This window comes from Sardina pilchardus, chromosome 16 (genome assembly GCF_963854185.1).
Source record: "Sardina pilchardus chromosome 16, fSarPil1.1, whole genome shotgun sequence".
NCBI classification, from domain to species: Eukaryota; Metazoa; Chordata; class Actinopteri; order Clupeiformes; family Clupeidae; genus Sardina; species Sardina pilchardus.
Genome location: NC_085009.1, coordinates 17920588 through 17944651, shown reverse-complemented (window position 1 = coordinate 17944651; position 24064 = coordinate 17920588). Strand labels below are relative to the sequence as shown.

The following is a 24064-nucleotide window of genomic DNA, read 5'->3' as shown; positions in this document are numbered from 1 at the left end:
ATAAAATGTACCGGAATGTGCAATGAGGATGATAAAAGAACATACAAATGCAAAAAGTTGTCATGCTTGATATACTGGAGGGTAAAACCACTTGACGAGACACATTCTTTCTGGTACACATGCCATTGTCAAAGGAGAACATGAAAAATATAAACAAATAACATGTGATTGGGGAAAACCCTTCACATGGTGCAATTTTACCAACTTATGATTCTGATACCATCCCAGCAATATCCAACATTTTGGGAGGATGGTACCCAGGATTTTGCTAAGGGAAAGGATCCAGAATGTTGCTAGAGTGTTCCAAAAATCAAGGATGTTTGAGCACACCATGTGAAGAGTTTTTTCTAGATCGCACCAGACATAATTGAATCAAATAAATATTATACAGTTAGCACTCAAGATTACCTTTTTTGGAGCAAGCTCACTACTTCCTTCATTGTTATTCAATGGGTAGTACCACTGTGAAGGTCAAGCAGCCATGTTGGAAAGACAATAAAAACATGGGTACAGAGCCCTGGTTAATGTGTGTAGGGTGTGTAAATGTGTATTGCTTGACATACCATGTAAATTGTATCCTACTTTACTTAACAAATAAGTAATCAAGATAAACAGTGAACAAAATGGTGTGCTGGGGAGAAAGTGTTTTCAGTCAATTGACTCAATTGAATGAAAAGGTGGGTGTGGTGGGGCAGTGAGAGAGGGAGTACAGTAGTAGGGAGAATACAAGAGGGATGAGGATCACATGGAGCTAAAGGAATTAAGCACAGAGAATCAGAAACCACAGGAGACTCTGGATAATTACTTCTGTCTTGTATTCGATATCTGGATCCATTCCCAGGCTGTGTTTGATGGGATTATCAAGTTCCTGTTGGCAAAAAGATAAAAAACAAACTTCAGTGCCGAAGCATACTCGCACAGACTGACCCAGGTCAAATTTCCAACCTGTACAACGGGTTTGGATTTACCTCTTTGGTAGGCCTTGGAGGAACCAAGGGAGTTGTCTTTTCTCTCTGCATTATGAATGACACTGCCCCCCCACACACAGAAGCACAAGCGCGCGCGCACACACACACACACACACACACACACACACACACACACACACACACACACACAGAGAGAGAGAGAGAGAGAGACACAGAGAGACAGACAGGCAGACACACACACACACACACACACACAGAGAGAGAGAGAGACAGAGAGACAGACACACAAACACACACACACACACACACATATTAATGGGTCGTGAGCGCCACCTTGTGGTTAAAGATGTATTTGACGTGTTAGGTTTAATGCTATAGTTTACCAACTAAACATCAAAAGTTAGGCCATGTATAATTCCACTCATTCAGCTGGGAAATGTATCAGCTACAACAACAAGACACAATGAAACCCATGTTTCATGAGTAGGCCAGTATACTCTTAGGCTACTATACTTAGGCTACTAGGCTATAGTTAAATACAACCCACCACCCAACCGGCTGTTTTGGTGTGAAGCCATGCCCTCTACAGGTATTCAATCACATGACAACATGGCATTGAAATAGCCTTGTAGAAACAGTCAGAAAGTTTTTCAATCACATAGAAAAGGCGTGACAAAATATTTTCTCACAATAGGTCTTGCATTCCTGGTAAGGTTATACTAAATAGTAGCCTACGTTAGTGTCCTTACAGCTGTCGGGCTGTAAACTCTCTTCAAAAGAAGACGTTAGCCTTCATGGCGGGTTTGGCTGAGAAACAGAACAACAGAGGAACAACTTGGATTTAACTTTCTTCGTCTACAGCCTCGCGTTAGAACCAAATATCTTACCTTTGTGGAGAACAGAGAACCCTATGCAAAGGCTTTAGGTCCTGTTCTCCTGAAAGTACGATACCTCTGTAAAGCTCTACGCGCTTCCTACAGCGTTACCTGTTGAATGGCGAACTTTTTACGCTACAGTCTCACTTCAGTAATTCCCAATTACAAACTATTTGGAAGTTTACATCTAGGACAGAAATGCGCAGCTTTGGCAACGATTCAGCAGACTAAGGTGTTGGGTGAAATATTTTCTTTCTGAGGGTGAGCGACCGAAACCTAATACAGGAACTTGGGCTAACTCTACTTTCCCACTGGGGATTTAAGCCACTGTTTGTTTCTGGTTGAGTTTATGACGAAATCCCTCCTCTTCTGTCGCTCAGATTCCGAGCTTGCACCTGAAGTGTGGGTGTGGTGTAGGCTAGGTAGTGCCTGACCTACTTGACTCCAGTTTTTTGTATTGTTTATTTGGAAAAATAACGCAAACAGAAGGAAGTTAGCCTAAAATAAGTTTCTCTCTCTCTGTGTGTGTGAACACGAACATGATAAACCAAACAGAATTACAATTGAAAAGGGTTTTTATTATTTGAATATATTTGACAATAGATTATTTTCTAAACATAACAAGCAAAATGGTCACAACAATTAATAAACACTGTTCACATATGCGAACACACACAATTATAAAAGCTAAAATGTGCAATGTGTGTATAAAGACAAAGATAATCACAATGGTTTATATTAGGCCTATATAAATACGAAACAAAAAGGTGCATATCATTTATCAGTTGCAAAGCAGTATTTGGCTACCTGAGGACAACATAGCATATACATAGATTAACTTATCAGCCAATATAAAATCCATTGCACATTTACAGAGATAAGCTAATGAATTAACAAAAGAAAAAAGTTTTAAAATATCACCAAAAACTTCCCAAGAGCTTAATGTGAATCTTTGTATATCTTTCTTTGGTTGTAACTTCTTAATTGTTCAATCGCTCTCCCTCACAATTCTTCTTCTGCAGGTCTACAAATAATTACCATCACATGACACACCAGGCAATTCAATACATTATAATTCGTATCAACTACATCCATTTTGCAATACATATTTTTCGTTGTTGGAACAATAACTACATACTTCCCACAGTGGTATTGTGGGAAGTGTAGTCTTTTCAGATGTTGCCGTAGGCGTCTAGCATCTGCTCCCGGATGGAGTTGAGCTCCACCAGCCCCTCCTGCAGCACGGTGGCCACCGAGTGCACCTGCCCCGTGGCCTCTTTCTTGCAGGTCTTGCGCAGCTCCTGCTTGCCGCCGCGGTCCACGAAGAAGCGGTCCATGTGCTTGAAGAGGCTGGAGAGGGCGGCGGTGCCGCGCTCGGCCACGTCGGCGGCCCGGTCGGTGGGGTCGCGCACCAGGCTCACCATCTGGAGCGCGCGGCGCACCTCCCAGTCGCTGCTGGCGTAGTAGTTGTTGCGGCGCAGCAGCGGGTGGTGCGACAGCCGCCGCATGCCCTCGCGCACGTAGCCCAGGCAGCGGCCCACTTCGGTCAGCCGCGTCAGGTAGTCGCCGGCCACCAGCTCGATCTTCTTGCGGTCCTGCACGTCGTTGAGCTTGTCGGAGAGGGCCGCCGACGCCGAGGTGATGCCGCCGGCCGTCACCACGCCCAGGCCCACCGCCGACACCACCAGCGACGCGCCGAAGGTCAGCGGCGCCAGCGCCAGCCCGGCGATGGCCGCCGCGCCACCCACGGCCATGGTGGTGCCGCCGGTGATGCTGCCCACCTTGGCGCGGCGGTGGAAGCTGCTCAGGTCGTCGGCGATGGCGTGCAGGATGAGCACGTGCTGGTAGAGCACCTCGGCCTGCTCCATGAACACCTTGTTGAAGACGCGCAGGCCCCGGTGCACCCGGTCCGCAGTCTGGGTGAAGGACCTGGGAGGGAGAGGGAGAGAGAGAGAGAGAGAGGGAGAGGGAGAGGGAGAGGGAGAGGGAGAGGGAGAGGGAGAGGGAGAGGGAGAGGGAGAGGGAGAGGGAGAGGGAGAGAGAGAGAGAGAGAGAGGGAGAGGGAGAGGGAGAGAGACAGACAGAAATAGTTAGAGAATAAAATGGTTAGACATAGACCAAAATGGAAAAAGTCAGAGTGGGAGGCTAAACAACTCAGAGATCCTGGACTCGTCTTACTTTGTCTCCTCCTCCTTCAAGGTGCTCTCTTCATCTGAAGGCACTTCATCCCACACTGCAGAACACATGGCAGACAAGGCCAATCAGAGACGCGTGTACACAGAGCAGCTACAGCAACATTGTCACAGAGGGTATACTGTATATGTGAGTGTGCATTTAATCCTGCCGGTCAAAAAAATCTTACTCCTGTGCCTTTAAACATGTCATTGTATGAATTATCAATACATTTTCCCCAAAAATACAAACCTGAAAGGGTCTCAGTTATGTGAAGTGTCAAATGTGTAGTGTCATTAATCACATGGTTAGAGCTGCTTATGTTTTGGTTGCACCCTGACCAGAAAATTTCCACCCAAAAGCTCCCAAACTAAAGCTTAGAAAAGTATGTTTATGTAAAAATAGGGTAAAGAGTTTGGGTACACATAATCTTCAAGGTGTCTAGTATGGAGGGATGCAATTGAAATATGTGAACTTTGTTCAGCGTTCTCATACTGTAGCATGAGTGAACATGAAGACAGTCACAATTGTGACCGGTGGGAAACTACATACTTCAGATTTGGGGGATTATCTCTTTTTTAGACACATTTCTTTGTCCAATCATCTAATTTCCAATAAATTCCAAACAGAGATGATATGGGGACATTGACAACAGTCTAATAGACTGTTTTTGAGGTATGATTTTCAAATCTGGTCAGTCAGTTAGATCTGATATGTGCAAGTAATGACTGAAGGTAAAATTAAGGTAAAGAACAGCATAGAAAAGCAGCTATTACAATAACTATGTATAATAGAGTGATGTAATGGCTTCTCTATGTAAAAATCGGCACACTTTGCAATTCTCTGTTATATTCTGAGTCAATGTTGAGTATTGTATTGTGATACAAATATAAATGTAAAGAACAGACCTGGAACAATGTCCCCATATCATCTCTGACTGGAATTTATTGGAAATTAGATGATTGCACAATGAAGTGTGTCGAAAAAAGAGAAAATCCCCAAAATCTGACTATGTAGTTTCCCACCGGTCACAATTGTTATCGAATAAAATACTCCTTTTCACCCACTTTTTTATTAAAATTTGAAAAAATAGTAAGTGATTACTTCAAAGGGTTATTCAAGACACGTGATTTTGATATTTTCATGTCTGAGAAAAATTTGGGATTAAACGGGTTTTAAATGCATGCAAGTGTACCGCTGTGTGTATGTATGTGTACAGTATGTGTGTGTGTGAGAATTTGAGAGGGAGGGAAGGAGAGAGAGAGAGAGAGAGAGAGAGAGAGAGAGAGAGAGAGAGAGAGAGAGAGAGAGAGAGAGAGAGAGAGAGAGAGAGAGAGACAGAGACAGAGAGAGAGAGAGAGACAGAGAGAGAGAGAGAGAGAGACAGACACTCACTTTCAACTGTATTCCACCACTCCATCAGGCTGTCAGTGTCCTGTAGAAAACATGTAGTTGACTTAATGCTTATTACATCAACATTAACACTAAACTTGATTGTTGACAGTTTCAACACTGACATGAATAATTACTACCAACGGGTGCAATGTCTAACATATAGCCTGTCTAACAGTTGCCAGGCCATTGTATAAATGAATCCTTTATCATGCTTTGCACAATTAAAATTCTTGACTTGAGTGCTTTCTGGAGTCAGAACAACATTGAAAGCATCTCACCCCTTCATCTTCCTCAGGCAACACTTCCAGTCCCTCCTCGTCTTCCTCCTCTGCACACGTTCTCCTCATGTCCATCTGAGATGACGTCCAGTCCGCCTGACAGACAGACAGATGAAAGGGAAAAAAGTACAGAAAACAGATGGATGGATAGAAAGAAAGAAAGAAAGACGGACGGACGGACGGACAGACACAGACAGAGACAGACAGAAAGGACAGAAAGGACAGAAAGAAAGAAAGAAAGAAAGAAAAACAGTGCAGAGGGTAATTTAGTATGAATAGCTATTATGCTGACGTGGTTTAGAATTTAAGTACTGTAAAGCCAATCTTTAAAACCATCCATAAGATGTGCAGGAGTTTTGTGCATTGTGCATTGCACAAAGTGCATTGTGTGTTGTTTCTGGTAGCATCGGCACAATCCCTATATGCAAACATTACGATTACCAGATGGGGCAACACCAAACCCGTCGTTACACACTATTCTCAGACACTTTGCGAGACACCGCACAGGCTCCCCACTAGAGGGCAGACTGCAAGGTATTTTTATTTTTAACCAGCCGCTTCCTCATTTGTCTCGTGGTATGTGAGGGGCTGACACTTCAGTTATGAAACAGGAACAGACTAAACCAGCCTTACAGGCTCAGGGGGAAATGTGTGTGTTGGCAGAGAATAAACAGCCTTTGCTGAATGGGACAGGAGAAAATAAAACTATAAACTACAGTACCATGACTGTGCATATTAGTCATGAGTGTACTTTGGCAGGGAATAAGCAGACTAGATAGGTGCAGAACAAGATGAGAGAAACCAAAACATGCTCGCTTGTTTTACTTGAATTGCTATGAATGACTGTGTTTCATTGGTTCTGGGAGTGGCCCTTAGGGTGAGAGTTTGACAAAATGTAAAACAAAGTTGAAAACGGCACCCTGATGCATAAGCTCTTGAAAGTCTTTCTTGGACCATATTTTTTAGGGCCAAAACATGTACGTTTGAAGACATGGTCCAATAAAGACTTTTTCAAGAGCTAATGGCAAAGTTTTCAACTTTGTTTTCTACAGTAGATGGTCTTCCAGAAGTCTCCTTGCATAGTTTGGTCTGATCTCACATTCTAAATCACCCATCCACACAACTGGTTTTTCCACCACTATGACCCCAGGTGGTTCTATTTCAGATGTTGTCTTGTCGGTGTAAGAAAGCATAAATAAGTGTATCAGGAATGTATTTGTGTATGTGGTGGTGGATGTCTCTTGTTCAAGTATCACCACGTCACAGTTACTGGGGTGAACACTTTCTCATAGAATTCTCTTCTTTTGTACCTTTGCAGCATCTGAAATAAAGTAGTCACTGCTTGTTGCCCCAGGAAGATCTTCATCTTCATAGACGTTACTCTGTACTCAAGTGAAATCACACAAACACACACACACACACACACACACACACAGTCAAGAAAGCAAAACCGGAGAGGATAAATGTGCCTCCACTACTTACAAAAGATCAGTAGGAAATTAAACAATTCTGTTTAAAGAATACGGTATATTTAAGCAAGATTATAGACCTGGCACATGCAATGAAGCATTGCAAAAGCACAACTGAAACACACAGAAAAGCAAGAAGCTTCCGCATATTTTACATACTGTACACAAATAACTACTTACCCTCTGGTCTTTCCTAGTCAGGTGTGGAATTGAGACCTTTCGTGACTTTTTCTATTGATAATAAACAGAAGTAGGGACAGGTTTATATTGGGAAAGATAATAGAAAACTTGCATGACATCTTCTGAGTATAAAAACATTTTATTCTCAGAACATTAATAATACTCAGACACATACCTTTTTGCCTTTGCCGGGTTCTTTCTCATTTAGTTCGTCCTCGTCCTCTTGAACAGTGCACTTTTCTGAGAAGTCATCCTCTAGAAACTCCTAACCACCAAATGGTAAAGCAGGAACATGAAACAACAGCACAGTGAGTGACTGAGAGGGAATTTGAGTATGACTGACTGACTTTGAGTGAGTGAGTGTGAATTTGAGTGAGTGAGTGAGTGAGTGAGTGAGTGAGTGAGTGAGTGAGAATTTGGCACCCATTGTCTAGCAGAGATGTGCACAGACGACATACTTGTTCATAGTCTTCCTCCGTCCTCCACTTGTTAACTTCTCCAAACCTTCCCTCCTGGAAAACATCTGCATCGTCTCGGAAAAATTCATCTTCCATCGGGTCTGACTGCAATCAGAAAGGAAGGGAACAATTTATCTATGCAGGATGCTGTAAGCATGCTAAAGACAGACACAGACACACACAAAATATAGTTAAGTGTAAAAAATAGTCGAAATCCACCTTAAACTGAGGTGATGGTTGATAATCTGATTCTGAGGGTCCTGACCTCCGCCTTGTTCCATCTTCAAAGAAGTTATCCTGGAAGAAATAATACAATGAAAAAAAACGAAAATCTTTGATTATGATTGGTTGAATATGTTCGATGACATTGTATATTTTCCCGACATAGCACGGCTGAGACCGCATATCGTTCTATATTTATGCACTTAGAATGCATAACGGTTAACAAGATACAAAGTAATACAGTTGCTGAGCAACAGAAACTTCGCTTCGCTTGCTTCGTGCCTAACAACACCCCTCAGCGGTGCTATATTCACAATAAAGAACGGCCTCTCGGGGCTTATTGCTTAAATAAATGAATACACAGCTGAGCAACAAATAAGCAAACAAACAAAACAAATTATTTTCCAGGAATGGAAAAACTTGACAAGGCCAAGAACGGACTTTTCCCATTAATTGAAAATGACATTGAATATCAAATGGATAGCTCCTCCCAATTGTCCTGCACAGTCTCCAATATGGAATACAAATATTCTGACCGATAATAAACCATTTAAATGTTAATCACAGATAAAAAAAAAAAAAAATTGTCTTTCACATGTTCATAGGAATTCCCTCCAACTCAAATGTTCTGTCATTTGATATCACAGAAAATATCATCCACATGGCATAAAAACTTTATGTTTATTAAATGATTATCAGTCTTTACATTTTAGCATTAGTCAACGATGTACCATATATGCTGGATTAAAATATGGCACAACTTTCTGCAACATTGGCTTGGCCAACCCATGAACTCTAATTGATTTCCTGACTTTTGGGAAAGAAAGATCAACTAAAATTCTCTACAGCCAGCAAAACATCACACTATAACTTCCTGAAACATTTAACTACCGGTAGAAGGATTATCTCAAACATCAAAAGGGTCTGTAGTTTGAGTATTATTGATTTCATAATTCTTTTCTTTTACTAGGATATTGTCTCATGAGTTTACTTTTCCCTGCTGCAAACATGTTTACCTTGTGTCTTTGGTACTTTATCATAAAATGATAAAAATAACAACAAAAAAATAAGAACTACTGTACCTTTGATTTCCGACGAAGTTTAACAGCAAATTTCGAGGTTTTTTTCTGAAAAAAAGATATTATTAAAAAAACTGCAATAAGTAACCTATTGTCACAGCGCATATAAATAACTGTGTTGAACATACATACAGTCATGGTTGAAATTGTTGGCACCCCATGCTAAAGTTGACTATAAAGAGGAATATAAAATCATCTTTTGGAAATTGATTTTAATGGCTTAAGTAACAAAATTAGGAAAAATCCAACCTTTAAGGACACACCAATTTTCTTTGTGAATGAATAATGTATCATAAATAAATAAATGTTCTTCCCAAAATACTGGGGTCAAAAATATTGGCACCCCTATGTAACCCTATGGGAATTTAGCACATAGGGTTAGGCAGGTTTTTTTTTTATTTTTAAAGGCCACTTATTTCATGGATCCAGGATACTATGCATCCTGATAAAGTTCCCTTGGTCTTTAGAACTAAAATTGACCCACATCATCACACACCCTTCACCATACCTAGAGATAGGCATGGTGTTTTGTTCAGTTAGCCTATTAGCTTGTTTGATTTGCATTGAGTTCAATGAGCATCAAACAGGCTAATAGGCTAACTGAAGAAAACTGAACAAAACACCATGCCTATCTCTAGGTATGGTGAAGGGTGTGTGATGATGTGGGTCAATTTTAGTTCTAAAGACCAAGGGAACTTTATTAGGATGCATAGTATCCTGGATCCATGAAATGCGTGGCCTTTAAAAATAAAAAAAAACTGCCTGCCCCTATGTTAACCATATGTGTTAAATTCCCATAGGGTTACATAGGGGTGCAATATTTTTGACCTCGGTATTTTGGGAAGAACATTTATTTATTTATGATACATTATTCATTCACAAAGAAAATTGGTGTCCTTAAAGGTTGGATTTTTCCTAATTTTATTACTTAAGCCATTAAAATCAATTTCCAAAAGATGATTTGATATTCCTCTTTTTAGTCAACTTTAGCATGGGTGCCAACAATTTCAACCATGACTGTATTTGACTGTGCTTTCATTTCTATATGCACACAAATCCATACATAAATGTACCTACATTCAGTACAGCATATTCCCTTCTAGCCATTTGGGTAGAAATACTTTAAAAGCAATACACATACCGGTTTACAATCCTCCATTTTCTTAGACTGTTCACCATATTGGTCAACAGCCGAGAAGAGATCTGAGCCTTTATGTGTCAGGCTTGGGTCAGGATAGGCCTCCTATAAGGGATACAGTACACGAGCGTTTACATGAGATGAGTGGATGCAAGGATGGACAAGGAAGGAAAATACTAGAATCATTTTAAATCAAATTGTACATGATTTTCTTCAGTACCTTGTATCTTGGACTGGACATGGCTCCATAGTCTTCCTGTACAGAGGCAGTGTTTCTCTGAAAAGGTAATCCACAACCATTTTTATGGCAAAAAAAGGAGAATAACACATTCTATGTGGATACATAGATGTCTACGAGTGTGTGTGTGTGTGTGTGTGTGTGTGTGTGTGTGTGTGTGTGTGTGTGTCACTAACCATAGAAGTGAATTCTGGTGGCTCTTCTGTTGGGAACATGTCTCGATCCTTGGACAGATAAAATTAGTAGAATTAGTCTAGTTACATATAACGAGTAAGGATAAATTAACAACAGCTTTGTAGTCCAGTAGGAGAAAGAGGTTCCCATGCATATGCTAGCAACCATTCACCCCCCCCCCCCCCCCCGCCCCCCAGCATCCTCATAGGCTGTAGTAAAGAATTGCTCACATTGCCAAGCTCAAGTAAGGTCATATGGGTTTTGTTGGGCAGATTGCTTGATTTGATGCCCGTACAAGTGTCAGAATGTAATGACTATATCATGACAAGATGTGATTTGTCATACAAACATATGTGCACGCATACACACTCTTTTACCTTTGTGGTGGCTGATGGGTAGTAATCACTCCTCATTGCTTCAGGTGATTCATATCCTATACCCTGTATGTATGAAAACACAATTTCACATCTTCAAACAGGCAACTTTGAATCCAACATGTATAATTATTTTTTGCAACCGAGCACATGCACACAGGTCACTAGACAGTAGTGAGAGGTGAGGCCTCTTTACCTTTACACCCTCCTGCATGTAATGGTCCCCGCTAGGTGACTTTGGGGAGGTGCCATATGGGTGATTCTGTATATGAAAATGGAAAACATGACAACAAATGACAATGCCATCAACAACACAAACACATACCACCAAACTTATTCACAGATACGGACCACACACACACAGACACAAACAGACACACTACATTATTACATTCATTCTTTTAGAAAGCACCTTTATCCAACGTCACATAATTCAGGGATAAGCGCTTCAAAGACACAATGGTGGAACCCGGGAATTGAACCCACACACAGGTGAAAATTGTAAGTAGGGCAAATGTACTGTACACCAAATAGGGAGACATGTATCGTTCAATATTGTAGTTTAGGCGAAATCTGATATATACTATATACAGTATATCGAGGGCTGAGAACTAAAGGGGCGTAAGTGACATTTTGGTCAAAATTGAGTTATACATACCCCCTGAAAGCTCTTGATGAGCTCCTTCTAACTTACAAAATTATAGAAGCAAAATATTTATAAGTATAACGTTATTGAACAAAAACCAAAGGTCTTTAACTGTGAACATATAGAAGCAGTTAGATTTGTTTTGGCTCTCCTGTAAAGTTGGTGAAGTCACTTACGCCCCTTTGGTTCTCAGCCCTCGATATATATACTGTATTTCTCTATAGTATTGCAACCAAGCACATGTACATACATATCACTAGATTGTAAAGTGAGGCCTCTTACCTTTGCACGCTCCTGCATGTAATGGTCCCTGCTAGGTGACTTTGGGGAGGTGCCATATGGGTGATTATTATTCTGCGTATGAGAATGTAAAACATGATCAACAAATGACAATGCCATCAACAACACAAATACACACCACCAAACTTATTCAAAGATACGATCTACACAAACGCACGCACGCGCACCCCAAAAAAAGGAAAGACGCAAACAAAAAAGATACCGTATAGTCTTTCCAAGTCAAATGTGGAATAGTGATTTTGATTGAGCTCTTCTGTGGAAAACAAAAATAAAGACATTGTTTGTACATGTTCTTCAGATGAGCAGAACTAAGCCTTCTTCAAAATGAGCAGACCATTGTTAACATGCATGGTCTACCTTTTTCTTCTTTTTTCCATGTGGTTCCTTCTTCTCATCTTCATCGTGTAAACCATTGCTTTTGGGAAGGTCCTCCACAGAGAAGGGCTAAAGAAATACATTAGGGGCTCATATACATATACTGCTATGCCAAGTTATGATAATATACAGCTAAATCTAGGCCATCATTACTGGTACTGCTAAAGATACAAGACACAGTTTATATGTGCAATCATACAGCAATCCAGTAAACAAGATGGTCTCCTAGGAGTTCTTCCCTCTATTTTGAGACATACAGTACCTTTCCATGATTAAAATCCATCCCATAATAGCTGGGTTCCTTGTTTTCACTTCCATCCTTGTGATTTGTATGGAGTTCAGCGTCCTGTTAAGCACTACAATTAGCAACACAATCCACAAGGAAAGTTTATATTATAAAGTTTCTTGTACTGTTTGTTCATGAGTTTGCTACCTTTAAATGGCCATTGGAGGTCATGAAGATTCCTTTGGGCGCACTGGCATCTTGCTCTTCCTGAAAAAGAGGGTACAGGAGGCAGAATAACAACAGGAATGTAATCGGTATTGTAAGGCCAGCTTTTTACATTCCTTTGAAGCAGACAAGGCCGGTATGCCTTTTGGTGCTAATTTACATCTATGTGAGCTAACCTCATTGAAGCGCCGGACATTGGCAGAACAGATAGCCTACTGTAAGGGGAAAAATACAAAAGTATATTCCCCTCTACAGATACAAGAGAATATGACAGAAAGTACATGAAGAATATATCCCTGTGTGTGTGTGATCATATTGTCATATGATATGCTACTATCCCTAGCCATAATATGCCCTACCTCAGGCCATGCAGATGTATGTGGGTGAGCAGCTGGGACTTCATTTCGAGGATTTCCCTGTTTCTTTAACAACAAAAAAAAGCATGAATTTATTTGAGAAATGAAACAATATATCTGAATCTTTGTCAATATAACCAAAACCATGTGCTTTGGCTTGTGGCTCCATGCAAGTCATTCTAGTACCTAGTCATTCTAGTTAGTTTTACACTCATCATATTCTTTTTTAAGATTAGAAGTGTAGGCCTATCTAATAAATGAGTCCAATCCAATGAAAGTAGGCTACCACTAAATCTTTATGCACTGAATGGTCACTGAATCACATACAACCGTATCCTAACAGTGTCAACAGACATAACTAATCTTTTATTTTTTTTGATCCAATGTTTTTTGAGTTCACTCACAACTGAAAATCTGACTCTGAACATTTAGTTGAATCCTTTACCTTCAGGGTACGACGATTCAAATTTGACAGTCTTTTCTTAAGGACCTTCCTCTTCTGGGATGTAAACTCAGGTGTCCCCTTTGTTTCGTCTTGAGTGCTCTCCTGGTAAAGAACGGTAAATACTTCTTATACGTTGAACAAAAATATAATTGCAATTTCGTACAGTGCGCTATTTATGATTGTTCCAACAGGATATCAGTCAATATAAATGAAGAGTATCATGTGACTTTGACAAAAATTAGTAGGTTTGAGAGAAATAAGCTTTTGCGGGCATGAATAGGATTTATGTACTGTAAGATCTTGATACATGAAAGCAAAACTTAACTTGTTAGCATAAGATTTATGTTCAGTCATTATTATTATTATTATTATTATGATTATTATTATTAACAAATAGAGGAACATGCTTCAAGTAGTGGGCAAAAAAGCACTTACTGCATTTTCCTCAACAGGCCCCTGAAAGAGACATGATGACATTAGCTAAGGCTTTTGCACTTGACATTTTAATGTGATGAAATAAAAAAAAAGATATTTTTCACACATTGAACTGTTACATGGTATCATGTAGGATATACGGTACCTCATATAATTCCAATGCCGAGTGGCTCTCAGTTGTGTTCTGGACAACACCCAGCTTTTCCTGTTGAAAAGAGACACACAACCAATGATGTGGGATCTGTTGTGTCCGATCTTGCACACAGATCCATTCATATTTCTAGCCATTGCCAGGATGAACACAGCAACAAACACACACATGCGCACGCACACGCACACGCGCACACACCTTTGACTTTCTACGAAGAACCTTAGATCCTTTGAACTTTGATTTCTTGGCCTAGTAGGAAAATAAATAAATAAACAAATAAATACGCCAGGCAAGATCACATAATGACACACGATTAAGATTATTTTGTTGTTCTTCAAACAGAAACATGGCATCATACGACCAGAAGCGCATACATTTGTATAAACTACTGTAAACAGCCTACCGTTTTTGATTCCTCCCCCTGACTATGTTCACCATTATCTGATGAAAACACATCAATCAGGAGCCCCTCCTACAGAAAACACACATTGTCAGTTAAAATGTGAGATCAATGACGAATTATGACAACACTGTGATATCACATGGCTTTTACCGGTACAGGAGAACCGGTATCTGACTGCAGCAGGAAAACATGACAACAATGTAGATTTGGAGGTTAGTCTCACACACACACACACACACACACACACACACACACACACACACACACACACACACACACACACACACACACACACACACACACACACACACACACACACACACACACACACACACACACACACACACACACACAGTTAGAGGAAGGAAAGCATACCTCAGATCGCTGGGGAGGCGTGTGACTGTCTTCATGTTTTACATCATCTAGCAGTTTATCCTGAGGGGGTTGGAGGGGAAAGAGATTATGGTTTCCTACACTCATACTGTCACAGTTTGAGTTATGGGGCTGATTGAGGGAGAGGGGATTGCAAAACTCAATATATTCTCATGTAATGTAAATTGCATCTCTGTTTCTCTAAAACCACATTAAATTAGCATGTTCCAGAACCTGAGTTTCAAAACTTTCCCTGGGGGAGAGCCCTGCTCCTGCTGCATACTGGTTCTTTTATGCTAAATGTTGTGTAACTGCCTACTGTAGGCTATTCGTCCTATTGATGTAAGGGCATATCTGAGTGTGTGCTGTTGATGTAGCCTTCCTTAGTTACTAGACTTGGTGGTGTTCACTAGAATTATTACAGTGTGTTACATTTATTTTAGTTGAAAAGAAACCGTGGACCCCAACAATTGCCGTAGTGTAATTCAAACTCTGCATACTGTGTGATGCAACTACAGTATTTTCAGCAACTCACCTTTGATCGTCTTCGAGTGGAAATTGAAAGTGCCAACTGTCTCTGAGAAACAAATAAATAAATAAATAAATAAAAAAGAATAAGTGAAATGAAGAAACTGAAGAGCCATTTAGGTCTGCATAAATAGATGAGCAAAGAGTTAACACACTTACCAAGGATTTCTTCCCACTTTTGTCTCCTCCTTTGCTTTCATTTTCCTTTGCAGGACAACATTATGAAAAGTGAGCGAACTTCATCAAGCCCATTTGCAACAAGTTAAACCCCACTCCACAATAGACCTCTAAACTTTGCCTACAAAAAAAGATGCAAAGCCCCTATCCTTGCCCATATAAGGAGATCACAGGCACTGTGAAATACCAGAAAATACAACTCTTAGTAATAACTAAAGAACATACTGACTTTTGTGCATATATTTGACATACTGTAGATTAGCTGTTTTTCCATCAGCACTTGCAACCTGAGGAATGTTAAGAGCCCTGATCAAACATTCCAAACATTTTAAGATTGAAACTACAAGAATGTACCAAGACTGTAGGCTCCCATGATGTGGTGACTGCAAGGTCTCTCAGATCAGATCACATTTCCTATTACATGACAGTAAGTGGGAGATAACTACAGTATGTTGTACAGTGTAGCCGACTCACCAAGATGGACTCTCTCCTCAGCCTTAGTGTGCCAGACTATAATTGAACGTGAGAAAAAGTCAATTCGTCAACTTTCACAAAAACTATTCACTGTTATCTGAAGAATCAAACTCTTAAATGAACATGCCAACTTTTTGGGAAATGAGCTTAATTGCTATAAATCTGAGTCCTTTTTTTCCATAAACAGGATGACTTTTTCCTCTCTGTGCATGCACTAACCCAGTCTGAAATCATTAGCCTAGCTTAACATAATTCACTGGAAGTGAGTTATTCCAGTCAGCCAATAACTTGACGATAGGTAAAATAGAGATCTAGGCTGACATTTTTCAAAGTCTCCAACATAGAAAAAGAAGTTAAGTCTATGGTCTGGCAGAGGCGATCATGGTAAGCCAATGTAGTATGCCATAATAATAATAATAATAATAATAATAATAATCTCTTCCTTAACATTCTTAAGGGTAAAAGAGGGTGTCTGTCAAGCATCACACACTTACTGGTCTAAAGTTAGAGGAGAGTTGTGGGCTGTCCTCTGGCCAGTCCTCTATACACCTCTCCTGTAAAATCAGGCAGTTACAGTTACAGACCGACACACACGCACAAACACACACACACGATGTTAACTCACCTCGCCCGTGAACACAATGTTCACATCTGAAGAGGATTCCTCTTCCACCGGTGAGGCGGTTTCCTTTAAAAACCACAGCACACAGTCAGAAGAGTGACTACCATGTCCACAACTACAAGTCTGTAGTTTCAAAATTCACAACATTCCAACTGTCGCTAATGTCTATCCAGTCCAACTGTGAGCAACACTTTTAGATTCCCAGATTACATGTCCTACGCTGGTAGATTGGGTCCTAAGGACCTCCTTACAGTGTAACCGAGCAGGGGAAATCAACATTACAAGAAGTTTACATTGTCAAACAGTCATCAATCAATCAATCAATCAATCACAGCTCTACTCAACACAACAGAGACATTTTATTAAAATCTACTGTATACCTGCTCCCTCCAGTTACATGCCAGTATGTAATACACATGATAGAAGACAGATTTATGTCAATATTAATGTGAGACATCCAACTGGCCTGTTGTTTACCTGATGTACAGTGTTATTGAGGACCTTGGTTCTTGGATGTGCTTTAGGCTGGACTCTTGGTAATGGTTTGGGCTACAAAAAAACATCACGTCATTAAACATATCACAAAACAGACCTTGCAACTTCACTTAAATACTTTCAATATATCTTTTTTACCCTAGAGAATTCAGATGGCGTGCTTGTGGATGCTTCAGTTTCTTGAGAGAGAGGGGAGGAAAATGCCTCCTTTGTCACATCTGAGGGAGTGTTTTGAAGGACATTGTGTTCAGTGCCCCCTGGGGTCGTGAGAAGGAGGTTCAATTTTGGGTCTGCGGACACCGTTCCCTCAGAAGCCTCTGCCCTCCCAGTGACGACTCTCCCGTTAGGGAGTGGATAAAAGGGGTTGCCAGGTAAGTGGGAGGACTGGACCGAGGAGTGGGCCTCAGAAGAGGGTGTCGACTGATGGGCGAAACTGGTGGATGGAGTCTTGAAGAGGTCAGATGTCACAGAGGAGGAAGTAGCCGAGGAGAGGTCATGGGGGTTGTTTTGGAGCGGGCTAAATAGGTCGTCTCTCACAGACAACGGTGTCTGGTACGCGTCTGATGTTCCAGTAGGGGTGGCTTGGAGAACATTTTGCCAACTGACGTCTGACGCAGTTAAGGCCCTCTGATCTGCGGATGTGGAAGACACAGGGGATGGGGTCCTTTGGCTGAGCGAGGAGCCGTTTCTAAAATTAATTCTGATCGTTTTTGGTTTCTGAGGGACTTCTGGTTTTGGCTTCTTGAAAATGTCCTTTTCTTCGGTGGACAGTGGACTTTGGTAAATCTCAAATGGTGGTTTGGAGGGCTTGACAGCTGTGCCAGGCGCCCCCACATTGTATGCGAGTGGCGGGAAGAGGTCAACACCAGTACTGGTGGGTGGTGATGAGGAGAGAGTCGATGGATTTCCATTGGATGAGGCTGTCTGGAAAATGTCTGCATTCGCAAAAGGTGATGGGGGCCGGAAGACATCAGTATCCCAATTCGATGAAGGAGTTGTGAAGATGTCTGTATTTTGATTGGATGTGCTGGACTGGAAGATATCCGTGTTCTGATTGAAGGGATCTCTCTGGTCTCTAGTCCAATCGGATGGCGTGGTCTGGAACATATCTGTGTTCGTACTTGACAGATTCTGGAATGCATAGGGAACCACATGACAGACAGAACGTTCTGTGGGTTACTGCATGGATTATGTGCATTTATTAACTAATATAAAATAATATGAAAAATTATGATATCAAAAAATAACACAAAAGGTAAACAGTTCTACTTCAATGAGATAACACATTGAATAGATCACATACTCCTCTCCAATGACATCCATATTGCTCACTCATCATTATACAACTTATTTCATTGATGCCTGATAAATGTACTCTTACTTGTATACTGCATTTTATATTATGCCTACATGCTGCCAAACCTGCCATTTTGTAAATCACAGGTAACGTACATTCAAGGCTCCAGTGAAGGGGTTTCCAGTTGTTGAGCCAACAGGGGAGTTCTGTACACCTGCGCCCACATGCTGAAGAAGAAAATGATACAACACATAGAGTCAGTTAGCGCCATGGCATGGGAGTCTGTCCGAGATGTCCATCTGTGAACCTACTGATGTTACCTCATGTTTGGTCACCAAAATAGAATAGGTATTTTAAGATATAGATGTGCATGTGCCTATTCATACTGTATGCACATAACACAGGTAGGCCTATTGGATCTTTTTGGAAGGGATAAGTTATGACATTATGATGCGCACTGTGAACTATAGTTTTAGGTGCAGGTTCCACCAGGAAGACTTTGGTGTTAATCAATTCAGTAGTTAGTCTGTATCTAGTACAGAACACCTCTACAAAGTTCCATTATTCCTGATGACGTCCAAGAGGGAATAACATAGCCAAGACATTGAGTTAGTACTAAAGTTTGCATGTGCAATGACACCAATGCCATTTTGTAGTCTTTATACTGTCTGCAGATAGTGTGGGCTTACATCCTCATAAGATTCATAATTTTTCCATCATCTCTGTCAATCATAAGCCAATCATATTCAGTCCAATTAATATGAGATTCTGTCTTGTCAGTCTTGTGAAGATACACATATTACCGGTACTTTCGCTTACATGTTCAAGTCTTCCTGTGATGTACAGTTGCAGTTATCATTACAACAGAGGCAGACATCCCGGGTTCAGAAAGTAAAAGTCCAGCCAAGTATTTGATCCTACCATTTTGTAAACCAGCTCATCCTAATTAGCAGCCAGGTAGATCAGATAATTAGTCATATCACCCGCGTTAAATGCACAGGTAGAAAGAATATATGGCAGGGCTTTTACTTTCTGGAACCCAAGGTGTCCACCTCTGCATTACAACAGCAAAGAACAGCAACAGAGGGAGAGTTGGAGAGTGTGCGTGTGTGTGGGGGCTATTTGGAAGTGAGTGAGTAAGTGAGTGAGTGAGTGAGTGAGTGAGTGATAGAAACAAAAAAGGCTCTAATTGTGTTAACACAGTTCTGTGCACAACATTCAATCTTAATACATTTCCTGCTGCTCCTGACCTATTGCTCCCAATCTCCAACCTGGATAGAAATGCAAGACAATACAAGGCTAAGTGGCAGCATGCCACCTATCAATCAATCCAGGGCAGCAGGACACATATTCAGATTGCACGTGATTGAAAACAAAATGTGAGTGCCATTATTATCCTAATGATGCAACCCACAAATGACATATTTTCAAAATAAAATCAGATGAGGTGTCTTATAACTAGCTAGAGATCATACTGCAAAGAGTTAGTTGTGCATGTATGACAGCAAACCTCAGGGTGACTCAGTGTCACCTGTGGCTGGAGACTCGCCTCCACAGCATCAAGTGGCGTGAAGAAATCAATGAGCATATCACCGTCCTGAACACATCGAAGAGCGGCAATGTTTACACTCTTTATGATTTAGAATTCATAAACGTGGGTATGACCTTGGCAACATACACCGTCCTTCATGGCTTAGAATTAATCACCATCAACATGGGTATGACTTTAAATGACTGACTTTAAATGATCTTTAAATGCCTCGGCATTGTTCATAGGGCCTTACAGGTAGTAGTCTAACTGCTGACCTGGAGTCATTTAGCCTACACAAACATCAGATTCAATGTTGGCTTGGCTATGTTTGAAGATGTGAAAGTGTGTGTGTGTGTGTGTGTGTGTGTGTGTGTGTGTGTGTGTGTGTGTGTGTGTGTGTGTGTGTGAGAGAGAGAAGTAGCCCATACCTCATACTGGTTGCTGCTGGGTATACTCTGAGAAACTGACTTCAGCATGCCTTTTGTTTCCAACCTAAGGAAGAATTAGAGAGATAACACACAATTCAATTTTTTCATAATTTATTTTCAGTCACATTTTAAAGTGGGAGAGACAGATCTAGTAAACTCAGTGCAATAACATTTCAGGCTTTTAGTGGTTAACCCTGATTTAGCAGGGATCCCAATGTGTCAGTCATCTCAACTGTCTGACATTGCATGACATTGCATAACATTTTGCGGTTAGGAAATGTGTCACTGGAATGACAAGGTATGGTCACACAAAACACTTATCACATGACAACAAAGTAGGATAAGTTTCACAACAAGAGGAACGCATCAGACACATTTGTCCTTTCAGTTGTATATTTTTCCAAGGAATTGGAACGCTGAAATGGCTTCATTAGTTGGCTACTAACAGGCGCACATGATGCTATCTCCAAGTTTTCTTAAATAACATCGTCGTTAGGAAGTGTCATCACTCAGGTGAGATTATGAAATAGTCTAAGCATGGGTAAATTAACAAATACAACGGCCAGAGGGTGGCGGAAAGCCTGGTAAAATGGTAGGCCACTAAACTAGAAAAGTCTACGCCTGTTGTTCAATGTGGATATATTGCCCAATCTCTGTTTACATGAACATTACAGTAGGCTACTCAACGAAAAACATGTGATTCCACTTACCGCGTTGGTTTCCTCTGACTGATGTCTGCGAATGAAAAGTATTGTAGTCTAGGTTATTTCTTCTCTTTTCAGATGGATTGTGCACGTAGCCTCCACCTGTTAGATCTGGCGTGATTATCTCTGTCTCCACACAGATACACAGCTGATTGACCCTTACCTAGTAGGCTAGGCTACGTTACACACTTTCCAGTTTGAGTGCGTCCGTCCCTATTCCACCTGAGCGCAAAAATGCTGACTGACTGGTTGAGTGTTGTCAGGTGCGTTCACCAAATGGGATAGTTTTCCACCCACCATAGGTCTACGTAGTAGGGTATAGGTCTACAGAGAATGATTGAACCCTATTGGTGTGTGGGTTAATGCACAGTGGGCTTAAATTTCAAATATGGGCAAAGATGGCAGCTAGGTTCCTTTTGGTGTGCACCCGGCGCAAGGTGGTCTTTTCCATGCAGTCTGGCTGGCGTGCAAGAAAATCCCTTCAAATGTGCTGATGCTAACAGGGCAGGGTGGCACATCACTAGCAACCTGCCCCATTAACGACACTGTAAAGCCCATTCAGTGATAATGCAAATGAACGGTAATTTTGCTCTCAATTAATTTTTTACTTTCTTGACTTCATGTCAAGGTAAACAAGCAAGATTTGTCACTATATTGTCCTCAATTTCAAACCACTAGTTCACATTTAAACACTGGGCTATAGGTCATGTGTAAAATAAAATATATCTATTTGAAAATCACACCTTATCTTTACAGCTCAAATTAAATGGATTTACAATGGATTTTCAATCCTGTAGATGTATTTTCCATTACTATCCGGTGGAAGCCTAAATAAATATTTTGCATTTTTCAACGTGGTTTATGTCAGTTAAGGAATTCGTAGAGAAAAGGTTAACGAGCATTTTGTTTTAATACTGTAAGACACACATCTGGAGGACTGGTATCATTAAGTTTTATTATAGGCCTAGTTGTGTTGCATTCAGTCCAACATGGTGGAAGCAGAGCTCTGTCATAGGCACATTTGTTGATATGGAACGTTCTATTGAGTTTCGCCTCTTGTTACTTCCATACTCTTTGCCCTAGACACTTCAAAGGGAAAGACAGATGTCATTCTCAAAGGATGTTACACCCAAAACACACCTACTTAAGAAACATAAGAACAACCCTTTTGCACCCAGCCTTTGATCACAAAAAACATTAGATTATGGATGTGAACTGGCCATGCCTTTAATGTCTATCTTTGTGCCTCAGACCATCCATTTTTGATCGTCAAAATAAGGTTCTACATCTAGTCTAAAAAGAATTAACAGCACAAAAAAAATATTACACCTTACCTTTGGTGGCCATACTGTATCCAAATAGCCTATGTGTCCATCCATTTCTCAATTATTAATTCAGTAATCAATTTGATAGTTGCCTCCATATTTTCTGAGCAAAATGTTGTGAGAGAATGATTTAATGTATAATGTAATATGTCAAACTGCAATGCAGAATGCAATGCATTTAGTGATTGTACACCCATCGACCTGTAGATGGTGGTGTTGAGTGAATGGTTGCTGGTAGAGGATGATGAGGAGAGAGGCCAGTGTTGTTTTTTCAAGCCAGCATTTTTAAAGTGCACACCTACATATAAACGCTCACACACACACACACACACACACACACACACACACACACACACACACACACACACACACACACAGAAGCAAGCACAAACACATACAGTACATATAGGCAAGCATATACAAGCATACACAAAATTATCATTTTGTTCTTACTCCATTCTGCTCCACTTTTCTTTAATCTATGTTGCTCATTATCAAAATGTACATTCCCAATGGGCCCACTGCCTTCCTCTGATGAGCTTCTGTTGTGTCGACCAACTATAAACGGTAGGTCAAATTCAAGACTCTTTTCATCAGTGGTTCCATGTTGATGGAAAAGGACAGAAAAAAAAATAGAAAAGCAACCCTACCCATGTGCCACACGGCCTGCAGTTAGATCATTAATATATGAGAAGTGACTGACAAGACTGAATTGCTGATAAATAGATGTCCCAGGTTAAACATCGCTGAAGCAGTTGTGCGATCTTGTTTCTAAATGATAAATAAGAATATGAAGAGTACAGCACCTAACTGGCCAGTAGAGGGCAGTGCTACAAATGCTTTAAAATATGTTGCCCATTTATAGCATTCTTACATTACTGTATATTGTTAATTTATTACAGTGCATGAAAATGCACTGTACTGTTCTTCCTAGGCTTCTTCTTCTTCTTATTACAGTGCATGAAAATGCACTGTACTGTTCTTCCTAGGTTTCTTATTATTCCAACTTCTTCTAACGCTCGCAATTCAGCTTGAACCGTTTAACGTAGAAACTTGATTCAAACTTTGTTACGTAGGTCTTACTAAGGAGACCTGTGCAATATATTTTTCAACTTTGTAACTTTTATACTTTTTAAACTGTAAATTAAAAACTATTAAACATTTCCCCATAGACTTAACATTGCTCATTATGACATCACGGCAGCAATTAGAATGTTACGCCAGGTGGCCAGTCCAGGTGCAGCAGCTCTCTCTCTCTCTCTCTCTCTCTCTCTCTCTCTCTCTCTCAGGCTTTAAACTGGCTCTCTTGAGACTACATTTTCTGTTCCCCTGTATCAACGGTATTAACATAAGTCTTCCTAATTCCATCCAACTTTCTATCCATTCATCTTCTTCAAACCATTCACTCATCCACCCATTCTAAACAGTTTGCCTATCAACATCAATTAGACGATCTACATTCAACTTTGAAACAATCTACTCTGTCTCAGGCCTGGCTCTCTTAAGACTAGCCAGTTAAATTGATTACACCTGTATCTGTATCCACTACTCTCTCAGTAGAGAGCTGT

The 24064-nt window shown here is 40.6% G+C and overlaps 2 protein-coding genes across 7 annotated transcripts in view; both read right to left on the bottom strand.

Moving 5' to 3' along the window:
* apold1b (apolipoprotein L domain containing 1b) overlaps positions 1-2136 on the bottom strand; it is a 34208-nt gene extending 32072 nt beyond the window's left edge. For 2 of the 3 annotated variants that reach the window (XM_062516443.1, XM_062516444.1), the window contains exons 1-4: positions 1817-2136; positions 969-1030; positions 806-868; positions 409-462 (exon numbers count right to left, since the gene is read on the bottom strand). In XM_062516443.1, the coding sequence (XP_062372427.1) occupies positions 409-462; positions 806-868; positions 969-1019 (168 nt within the window). In that variant the 5' untranslated portion in view covers positions 1020-1030; positions 1817-2136. The remainder of the gene's footprint in view (positions 1-408; positions 463-805; positions 869-968; positions 1031-1816) is intronic. The other variant, XM_062516446.1, reaches the window with a different exon arrangement.
* Positions 2137-2347: 211 nt separating this feature from the next.
* On the bottom strand, positions 2348-21404 carry si:cabz01007807.1 (uncharacterized). Of its 4 annotated transcripts, none has more exons than XM_062516654.1 (38): positions 21178-21404; positions 20468-20531; positions 20019-20105; positions 18664-18735; positions 17350-18342; positions 17194-17265; positions 16720-16782; positions 16589-16648; positions 16095-16130; positions 15603-15647; positions 15451-15492; positions 14919-14978; positions 14544-14612; positions 14339-14389; positions 14135-14194; positions 13990-14010; positions 13555-13656; positions 13113-13175; positions 12736-12795; positions 12565-12648; positions 12285-12371; positions 12130-12180; positions 11910-11981; positions 11178-11243; positions 10985-11047; positions 10610-10657; positions 10416-10472; positions 10199-10300; positions 9061-9105; positions 7976-8053; positions 7757-7861; positions 7474-7563; positions 7299-7349; positions 6960-7031; positions 5650-5745; positions 5372-5411; positions 3983-4037; positions 2348-3733 (listed from the first exon to the last, which is right to left on the bottom strand). In XM_062516654.1, the coding sequence occupies exons 2-38, from the start codon at positions 20513-20515 to the stop codon at positions 2977-2979; spliced, it is 4023 nt and encodes a 1340-aa protein (XP_062372638.1). In that variant the 5' UTR covers positions 20516-20531; positions 21178-21404; the 3' UTR covers positions 2348-2976. The 4 variants fall into 4 exon arrangements, with proteins under 4 accessions (XP_062372638.1, XP_062372639.1, XP_062372640.1 ...); XM_062516655.1 differs by having other exon boundaries at positions 20040-20105; XM_062516656.1 differs by lacking the exon at positions 10985-11047.
* Between the last annotated feature and the right edge of the window lie 2660 nt (positions 21405-24064).

Excerpts from the sequence above, each read along its gene's own strand:
- si:cabz01007807.1 (XM_062516654.1), bottom strand. The coding sequence starts at position 20,515 with ATGCTGAAGTCAGTTTCTCAGAGTATACCCAGCAGCAACCAGTATGAG. Across the intron at positions 5,412-5,649 it reads TGCCTGAGGAAGATGAAGGG|GACACTGACAGCCTGATGGA; the intron begins GTGAGATGCTTT and ends TGTTTTCTACAG. Across the intron at positions 4,038-5,371 it reads GTGGTGGAATACAGTTGAAA|TGTGGGATGAAGTGCCTTCA; the intron begins GTGAGTGTCTGT and ends TGTGTTCTGCAG.